Raw genomic sequence first — 10,527 nt, 5'->3', positions numbered from 1 at the left:
AAGTCTCTTTTATATAGACCTTAGTAGTCCTCTAATACTGTATCTGAAGTCTCTTTTATATAGACCTTAGTAGTCCTCTAATACTGTATCAGAAGTCTCTTTTATATAGACCTTAGTAGTCCTCTAATACTGTATCTGAAGTCTCTTTTATATAGACCTTAGTGGTCCCTTAAACTGTATCTGAAGTCTCTTTTATATAGACCTTAGTGGTCCCCTAATACTGTATCTGAAGTCTCTTTTATATAGACCTTAGTGGTCCCCTAATACTGTATCTGAAGTCTCTTTTATATAGACCTTAGTAGTCCTCTAATACTGTATCTGAAGTCTCTTTTATATAGACCTTAGTGGTCCCTTAAACTGTATCTGAAGTCTCTTTTATATAGACCTTAGTGGTCCCCTAATACTGTATCTGAAGTCTCTTTTATATAGACCTTAGTGGTCCTCTAATACTGTATTTGAAGTCTCTTTTATATAGACCTTAGTGGTCCTCTAAAACTGTATCTGAAGTCTCTTTTATATAGGCCTTAGTGGTACCCTAATACTGTATCTGAAGTCTCTTTTATATAGACCTTAGTGGTACCCTAATACTGTATCTGAAGTCTCTTTTATATAGACATTAGTGGTCCCCTAATACTGTATCTGAAGTCTCTTTTATATAGACCTTAGTGGTACCCTAATACTGTATCTGAAGTCTCTTTTATATAGACCTTAGTGGTCCCCTAATACTGTATCTGAAGTCTCTTTCCCGAAATTCAGTCTTGGTGCAGAATTATAGCCACTAGAGCCAGTCCCACAATGAGCTTTTTCTCAGTACTGCCACTTTGCTTGTTTGAAAGCCACGATGTCTCTCTCTCATGGGTGGCCCAAATTCTCTGGGTGGGCAAAGCAGAGAAAGGGGAGGTAACCTTCCTCCTTATGACCTCATGAGGAGAAGATTCCAGATCGGCCCATCTGAGCTTTCATTTTCTCAAAGGCAGAGCAGGATACCCAGTGCTCGGTTTACACCTATCGCCATTTCTAGCCACTGGGGGACCATAGGCAGGCTGGGGGAACTCATATTAATGAGTTACCCCAGCCTGTGAAATTTTCATGCCATTGGACCTTTAAGCTTTTGAGTGATACAAGGTTGGCTTGTAGGCAGTCTGCTTGCTGTAATTTGCTGGCTAGACTACCTGAAGCCATGTCACCCTGTACTGAGTACCCAGGGCCCTCAAGTGAGGAGGGCCCAAAAAGATGCTAGAATGAATAGCTGTGGACGCGGGGAGGGGCCCATAAAAAATGCCTTTCTACAGGGCCCAGAATGTTGTGCAACGCCCCTGAAAAAAGAAGTTTCCGTAACACTTCACTTGAAGGTATCTACATAAGAGTGACATGACACTGTCATGAACACATGAACCCTAACCATAACCCTAACTGTTTTAACCGAAACTTAACTCTAACCATAACATGTCATGACAAAACCAAATGACACTTACTAAAAGAAGCGTTATGTCATAAACATTTATGACTTGTTTATAACGTTCATGACAGTGTCATGTCACTCTTATGTAGATACCTCCAAGTAAAGTGTAACCAAAGTTTCTCTGTACTTAAACTGATCAAGACCCCACACGAGGATAACAATGACAGACAGCCGCTTGAGCAGCTTTGGAATCCTTAGTATTAAGGGTCTGGGGGGCCAAATCTCTTGATATGGAGAAATTTGTCACACAATTTGCCACTCAGCATGGAAACAGGAGACTCGTGCTGCTGTAAATTTTGCTAATGTCGACTGTAATTAAATACAGCTAATACTCGGTTTTATGTTCAATTTATTTATAAAGCACATATTAATACAACAGAAGTTGACCACAGTGCTGTACAAGAGATAAAATAACACAATCATCAAGAGATTTAAATTCTGGACCTTGCCACTACTAAACACTACTAAATTCCTATCACACCATTAACACAGCACTCATAAATGATCAAAAGCCAGAGTGAAAAAGTAAGCTTTCAAATGTCATTTAAACTCTATAAGAGAGGAACATTCCCTGATATAATGAGGTAAACTATTCCACAGCCTGGTCTGTAAAATTAACAAATGTCTCCCTTTTAGACATGTCTATTTCCTTTACTATAGGACTATATATAATACATGCAGGAGGAGGGGAGCAAAGACACCATGCCTTTAAAATGCCCTGTATGCAATGTATGTACATCAAACCCTGCCTATGAATTCAATCATTTTTTCTTGTAAGTATATGTAATTCTATGTGAAATATGTCAATGTGTAACGAAAATAAGCAGTAACAAGTAACATCAGTGACTGCACCTCATAGTTCATAGTAGTCTGAGGCCTACACCTCTTCAGATCCTTTGTACGGACACGGAAATATGTAGGCCTAAAATTAGCTGTTCTTTGAGTCATTTTTCCATTCTTGTTCAACTGCTATTTTTTTTTTGTTTTCCGTGATTTAATGTTTTCGGTGCACAGAAAGGAAAATTGTTGTCTGGAACCGAACATGCTCGAACACTCGGCTGAATACCGAATGTGGCTTTTTGCACTTTTCTTTTAAAATGAAGACAAGGGGGGCAAAGTCTGTATATTTATTGTTGCCTAATGAAATCCTTTATTGTGAATCAATTTGAGTGTCCGGGAGAAAGTAGCATTGTCGGGTGATGCATTTTGCACAAGTATGGTAAGACCAGAACCTTTTCTCATGTTCACTTTAGATACATATATATTAAGTTATAAAATGTGAGTCAGTGTTTGTTATATATTATGTAAATGATTCAGTGCATATTCTATTTTTTATGAATGTCATTGTAAATCCATGGGTTTTTCTTCAATAACTTCCAGTTCGCGTGACCCAGTATCTCCAAATTATTAAAGTTAATAATACTACACAGGACTTAGTTGCGTACAGAGCACAGAATTAATCAGATATGGCCTCTTAATATTCCTCAGAATATTGACAGAAAAAGTTCTTCTTTGATATATTCGGTATTTGTGATCTGTCCCCTAGTAAACATATATGCATGTCATGCATATATACCTAATTACAGTTGCTGTATGTGTAAGTATACATGTATAAATAAGTGAAGAATAATGGTTTGCATATAACCAACTATATAAATAAAAGTAGAAAGAAATGCGGTAGCGTGTGACAAAATCCTACTTCGTTATGAACGTGGAAATCCTTATTTCAATCATATACAATAATCTTGAAAGATATTTTGTTGGTTTCTTGCTTGTAATGAACTTTATGTTCTTATTTATATTTTAGTTTTATCATGTTCAAAATAAACTGGGCCTGCACATCCCCACCCAGCAGAGCAGCACACTATAGTCCATCATCAACGTTGTGTGAACTCCTAGGTGGATTTCTCTTTGCTAATGTTGATCTATTTTTTCCAGACATCTTTCAACAATTCTAGTATGGACTAGAAAATTCATAATTTGGCTGCCCCCTGCAGTAACCGTTGAAGATCGCTGCTTCAGAGCTTTAGTGAATACAATAGTTAAGAGTTATGAGAGTAGTTATGGCACTGACCAACTAAAGTGATGACAAAGAAAGAATAAAAATGACACCTTTAACATCTGCATGCTGTATGGTTGGTCCGATTCAATGTCGGTAAATAAGTGGCCCGTCCTTACACCAGGCATATTTCAGACGTGATCACGTCTGTGCATTTCATTTAAAGTTGACCAATTTAGCTCAGCTACTGTCACCTCAGCCAGAGAAGGAAGAGCCAGTCTGTCCCCCCCCCTATCTATCTATCTATCTATCTATCTATCTATCTATCTATCTATATGCACTATATCCTGAACACAGAACAGAGCTCAGACCTGATGAGCAAAGCAGAGGACAAACAGACCAACAGTCTGGATTTTGTAGTTTGTAGTAAACGTTTATTAAAGCAACAGATTAGTCCTTCTTGGCGGCAGCTTTCCTCATGGCAGCCAGGACGTTGCTCAGCTCCTCTCTCTTTCTCTTAGCGCGGATGTGAGTGCCAATCTGGGGAGGAAATAAAGCAACGTTAGACTGACTCAAAAGACACTCAGCAGAGAAAAGATCACCATCAGTCTCTTTCACTCCAACAGTTCTCACAGGTGAGAAATGAGCAGGAAGTGCTAGTGAGGCCGTGCGGCAGCTTTACGTGCTCCGACAGCAGAAATCCAAACTCACCCTCTTCTTGATGAACTTGAGGGCTCTCTTGTCCTTGGACACCTTCAGCAGCTCCATGGCTCGCCTCTCGTACGGCGCAAAACCACACACTTCACGGATCATGTCCCGAACGAACTTGCTGTGTTTGGTGAGACGCTGCAGAGGAAAGAGGAGGTGTGTGAAGACAATGATCCACCTCATGTCAGCTGTGTGAACTCTCCACAGGTTCATCCATAATACAGGCTCCACTACATCTTCTGCAGCATGTCTATAACTCCCTGAAATGACTGCATACATTTACAAAAGGAACTTTTAGACTTCTTCACTTTAGATAAGTTTTTTTTGACTGTTGTGGGCAAAAATCCTTGATTATGCGGCACGTTTTCTTAAAAAAAAAAAAAAAAAAAAAAAAAAAAAAAAAAGCGATGGAATATGCGATGAAATTGTGGGAAAAAAGTGATCCCCCCCAACACCCTGCTTTTCAATGATGTAATTACGTCACTTCATAACGTTCCCATGGCAACAGGGGGAAATGGCTGTTCTTGTGTGAAGTAAATGCAACATTTTTCAACTTTCTGCTAAGATATATTATGGGACTTTATTGCACGGAAAATGCAGGGATTAGGAAATCATGCAAGCGCCGCATATTTTGCGCGGAAAATGGCAAATTATGCGACGAAAGTCTTGAAAAAAATGCACCCCTCCCAGACTTTGGCTGATTATGCATTGAATTATGCAATTGCATAAATCACGTTTTTCTGGAGGGACTGCTGAGAGCGTCACCACAGTTTACACTATGTTCTATAGAACAGTCACTAATTTGACCGTTTTCTTTCTACCGTGGATCCTACATGTCAACCAGGTCTGAAAAGAGTTTTCTAATGTTTATTTATTTTTTTGGTACTTTGACCACCACAAGCTGAGAAGGCAGACATCTCCAACACAGGGCAACTCAAACAAACTACCCAGACTGATAAATAGCACTACAGGTGAGGAGACAAATACAGGTTGGATTTCAAGGATGAGCTGTCCCTTCATCACAAAATGTGTACACAAACTGCTGAATACTTGTGAATAGGTCTGTAGCGATACACTAATCTCACGATATATATATCACGATATTCAGCCAACTATACGATTTGATACATTTCGATACACTTACATCATTTTCTGAAAGATTTAAAGGGGACCGAGTGATTTTGGTGACATCTTGTGAGTGTTCCATTTACTTGGATTAAATTAATTGAACTGAAAACATCAATTACACAATATATGTCTCTGACTGGACAGAGGGTCTACAGCAGGGATCATCAACTACATTTTTTTCAGAATTTTTTTTAAGTACTCTGGCGGCCGGACTTTCAAATAAAGAAAATAAAATGAATTTATACCTAATAGGCCTATTCTTGTTCAAAATTTTCACTTTCTTACTGAATTAATGCTACTATTCTTTAACATGTATTCCTGTGAGCAAACTCCTAAAAAACTCCATAATGATAACTGGCTCTTTAACTAGAAAAAGATCTCCGACTAGGAGGCAGTTCACTGAGGAGTGATGGTTAAAGTCTGTTTATGGAAACATTATTGTAGTATGCAGCATCCTGATTGGTGGAAAATGCTTGCAGAAAGAAAGGCTGTTGTCATGCACTCGTCATGTATGCCTCATTTGCAATGAAACGATGTTGTTGCAAAATAATACAACCATCATCATCATCACTCAAACATAACGATCGCGTCATTCACGTGCATATTAAGTAGCTCCAGATTGTCCGCTCTAGCGGAGGGTTTGGTTTGTTCAGCCAGCAGTGAGGTTTACAAGAATTTGTCAAAATTTCCAGATTCCCGGCAACCTAAGATAAACAGTTAGACTACAAACCGACAGCTTTTGTTTTAGCTTGTTTGTAAAAATTCGCTATTTGCAGAGTAGAGCTGTGTTTGCGTAAAACAGCGCGGTGGACTGAGCAGATTGAAATATCGCTTTCTACATGTTTATGCCGGTCTACACAGGTGAGTGCATTGATAAGTATTGACTTTCTACTCACGAAGGTTTAATTGTAGCCTATTTACAGAAAAGAGACCAGCGTGAGTTCATCTGCCCCAGCGGCCGTTGGTAACTCTGTATCGTTCCCAGTCAGGTGCCGCGTGTTTTAACCTTTAACACATACACACACAAACACACACATCTCGGCTCAGCCGTGTGTATGTTTTAACGCACACACATCTCGGCTCAGCCGTGTGTGTGGAGCTCGGGCATCGCTGTAGGCTACAGAATCCCGGCATGTGAATAGAGATGTAAATACAGGGGGCTGGGTTTTTGCTCTAAATGCTTGAAATGATAAATAACAGAACGCATTTTTTCCTCTTTACATTTTGTGAATTCATGATTATTCTGGGGGCCAGACTAAAAGCTTTGGCGGAGGGCCGCCAGTTGACGTTGGCTGGTCTACAGCGACACTAGCGGCTGGCTGACCAAATCGCTCTTCCTGCAACGTGAACGGGGGTAAACACGGGGGATTTGAATGGGACTTATGTATCGATACTCGCGGCATAAAAATCAATACTTTCTTGGGGGAAAAAAATATCGATTTATATCGCAGAATCGATAAAATTGCTCAGCCTTACTTGTGAAATGACAACAGAAATAAGCAACATAAACTCACTGTATTCCACTTTTGACGCAGTAAGCACAGTAAGAGATCAATGCATAGAAAGCTACGCCTGATTGGTTTACATGTCTCTGGGGGCAGGTCTTACACATATACCAAAGTTTGATTGACACAATGTGCAAATCATTTGGAAGGAATCTTTAAAAAAAATTTAAATAAAAAAACTCATTAGACATGGGGTCCGGATGACTGTGGGGGCTCACGGTATTCCTGTCGCCCTGGCTGAAAACCCTCCCCATTTTCACAACGCTCATAGGACGCACTTTGGAAACTCCCGTTGGTTTCTCCCCAACAATTGGCTCTGGAAACAGGAGGTTAGTCGGAGTCGAGAGAGGAGGAGACGAGGAGGACCTATGTATATGTTGCCCATTAAATAAAGTATTTTATAGAATTTGCGGGGAAAAGGGTCAAGTGTCTGGAATACAGTGAGCCTATGTAAAACCAACTGCTTATGGAGTATCCCAGTCTACTGATGGGAGGGGTTCACAGCTGTGAGACCAGGCGAGCCAGAGACCCAGCAGGGTCTACCTGGGTAGTCAGCGACAGGTAATGTTACTCACCCCGCGGCGGCGGCTGTGTTTGGGAGCAGTCACGTTCTTGGTGACTGGATGGCCTTTGTTCAGGCCAACGGCCATTGGGTAGCGTATAGCCATGTCTGTGGAACACAAACGTGTGTCATTAGCTGCTCAGGGACATCACAAGCTATCAGACACATGTGGACAACAGTATCAGACACAAGGGGACAGCACCAACAGCATCAGACACATGGGGACACACAAGGACAACACTGACAGCATCACACATGGGAGCATAGGGACACAATTAACATCAGACACATAGGGATGGTATACGTGCAGTTGGGTGTCCCAAATTCCCCATACAATGTTCTTGATTGATTATGAACCTGCTAAACCACCTGTGCTACCCTAACCTTACTCTGTCCCAAATAGGACCCTCATCATTTGGGACACTCAGTTTTTGGAAAATAATTTGTAACACTAAACTGCAAGTAAGAACATAGGGACACATGGGGACACCACTAACAGCATCCACAGTAACAGCAGAGAGCAAGATCACTGGAATAAGTTCCTTAAATATATACATGTGTGGGAAAACGTTCCACATTATATACACAATCCCTAAACATGCTGCACATTATTTACATATGACTGGAACGTGTTGCACATACGGGTACTTCCCCGAGCAAGATAGCTAGCGGCAGTTAAATACTAACGTTAACGGAGTATTCACACACGTAACGTTAAAAAGGTGAATTTATAGACAGTGTATCCTGTCTGACAAACAGAGGAGCTACAGTAGTCTCTGAACACTGTTGTATGCATGTGTAATAAATAATTATCAGTGTGGCTGCGAGGAGCAATATGAGCTGCTGCAGTGCAGAACGAACAGACATGGAGCTAGCTACTTTTTTCTTTTTAATCTCTTTCGACTGATTGGGGAGCTACAATACTGCCCACAGAAGTTCCGTTAGGTCAGTAGATGACTGTAGTGTCAGTTTGTTCGGTAGAGAAGGACGGATGGCAGAGATTAAAAGCGGCTTTTCTGCGATAGTTGTCAACATTAAAATCTTACCTGCTGTCTATGATGGCGGTCAAGCCGGAAGGACTGCTGGAGGGGCGCAGCGGGGAAATGAGAGGTTTGACACGGAAGACACTTCTGCGACGTTGGCAGACGGGGTCATGCAGCGCCCCCTGCCGGCCTGGAAGAGGTACTGCACCGCAATTAGCGCTCCGAGCACCTACTGTACGGTGGATTTACAGTGTGGAACGACATTTATTTACACAAACAAATGAATACATAAATTAAATTAAAGAGGCAATTGTTATAAATGTGTCAACCTACAGTACCAGTCAAAGGTTTGGACACTTTCCCATTTACTGAAATGAGAAATTGTGTCAAAACCTTTGATAAAATTCTATTTAAAAAAAACAAAAAACGTTAGGCTACTTTTATTTATTTCAGGGGATTCTTATTTTATAATTCCACATTTATTTCCCAGCTCTTTTTTTTATCTCCACGTGTTATATTCAAATGAATGGGACGTGGTGATTCATATTACATTGAACTTGTTCATTTCAACACAAACATAATTTCAGCTAAAGATTGAACCTGGATGCACTGGGATGATGTTGGCATCTGATCTCGTGGCAGAGCAGCAGCATCCTCTACTGGTTGGAAAGGGAGCTGCAGCCAGAAGCAGCATCCTCATTTTCCTGGTGATGCTCGCTTTGATTTGCTCGTGGTCAGTGTGCACTGTTAACACTTCTCTTGAGAAGCCATATTGTGCTGAGAAACCGGCCGACAACTCCAGGATCGGTTTGTTTCGGGGGTGGACCATTAAAGAAGCCTGAGGACGGGCACCCAGATAGCTCAGTTGGCAGAGCAGGTGCCCGTATGTAGAGGTATACTCCTCAACGCAGCAGGTCCGGGTTCAACTCTGACCTGCAGCCCTTTGCTGCATGTGGTTCCCCCCCACTCCCTCTGTCTCTCTCTCCCCTTTCATGTTTTCATCTGTCCTGTCAAATAAAGGCCTACAAATGCCCCAAAAATCATCTTTAAAAAAAAAAAGGATGCCTGAGGGCACAGCATAGGTGCCACTCTGTTACAGATACAACCAAATTCCCCTAAAGCACGTGTCAAACTCAAGGCCCGCGGTCCAAATCCGACCCGTTGCAGAATTTGGCCCGCCTAGTTGTGCACCAAACCAAAAACACGGGAAAGTGTTTTTTAAACTGCAATTACCCGACATTCAAAGCAGAATGTGGCAGATTTGCCGACTCTGAGACTCAGAAATTCCCTCAGAAGCAGAGTTTTCATATTTTTTTGCTGAGAATTTTTTCATATAAATGCAGAAAAAACTAAAGTCATGCTTTTTTCAAATTCAAAATTTAAATCAAATCTGCCTTCAATTCTCACTTCTCATGGTACAAAAATTGAATGTGTATCTATGTACAGATATCTTGGTATTTTAATTGATGACTATTTCTTTTACCCTTCACATTGAGCAGCTAGCTAAAAGATTAAAACTCAAACTAGGGTTTTATTTTAGAATTAAATCTTGCCTCTCGTTCGAATCTAGAAAGAGGCTGGTCGCTGCCACTTTTATGTCTGTACTTGACTATGGTGATGTTTTATACATGCATGCTTCGTCTAAAAGTCTACATGCACTGGACACTGTATACCATGGATCTCTGAGGTTCACCACTGGTATGAAAGCCCTCACTCACCACTGTGAACTATATGAACGTGTTGGATGGCCTCCTTTACCAATACGGAGACTTCAACACTGGCATACTCTCATATACAAAGCTATTTTAGGTCTCCTTCCATCCTACCTTCTGACCTATATATTCTGTCTGTTCCAAAGGTTAGAACTGAGCCGGGGAAAAAGGCCTTTAAGTTTGCTGCTCCCTCTGTATGGAACAAGTTACAGAAATCCATGAAACTTACTGAACTAGTCTCATTGGTCGCTTTTAAGAGGATGTTGTTTGACTTGGAGGCAGTCACATCTGGCTGTAGATGTTTTACCTGATTTGGTTAAGATTGTGGTTGACTTTGAGGGATTTGCTGTTTCAGTTGTTTTATGTTCTTAGTGTTTTTGTGTATTTTGTATTTGCATGTACTGTATGTGTGGTTGTACTGCTGCCTGCCTTGGCCAGGACACTCTTGAAAAAGAGATTTTTAATCTC

General features: G+C 40.9%; 1 protein-coding gene across 1 annotated transcript; it reads right to left on the bottom strand.

Annotated features, from left to right (window-relative positions):
* Window positions 1–3,873: 3,873 nt before the first annotated feature.
* rpl36 (ribosomal protein L36) lies at window positions 3,874–8,518 on the bottom strand. The gene is made up of 4 exons (XM_028587349.1): window positions 8,411–8,518; window positions 7,378–7,472; window positions 4,173–4,307; window positions 3,874–4,001 (listed from the first exon to the last, which is right to left on the bottom strand). Exons 2-4 carry the CDS (start codon window positions 7,468–7,470, stop codon window positions 3,912–3,914), a joined length of 318 nt encoding a protein of 105 aa, XP_028443150.1. The 5' UTR covers window positions 7,471–7,472; window positions 8,411–8,518; the 3' UTR covers window positions 3,874–3,911.
* Window positions 8,519–10,527: the final 2,009 nt, after the last annotated feature.

The sequence above is a fragment of the Perca flavescens genome, chromosome 9 (assembly GCF_004354835.1).
Source record: "Perca flavescens isolate YP-PL-M2 chromosome 9, PFLA_1.0, whole genome shotgun sequence".
In the NCBI taxonomy this organism is placed as follows: Eukaryota; Metazoa; Chordata; class Actinopteri; order Perciformes; family Percidae; genus Perca; species Perca flavescens.
This window is presented reverse-complemented; position numbering and strand designations above follow the sequence as displayed.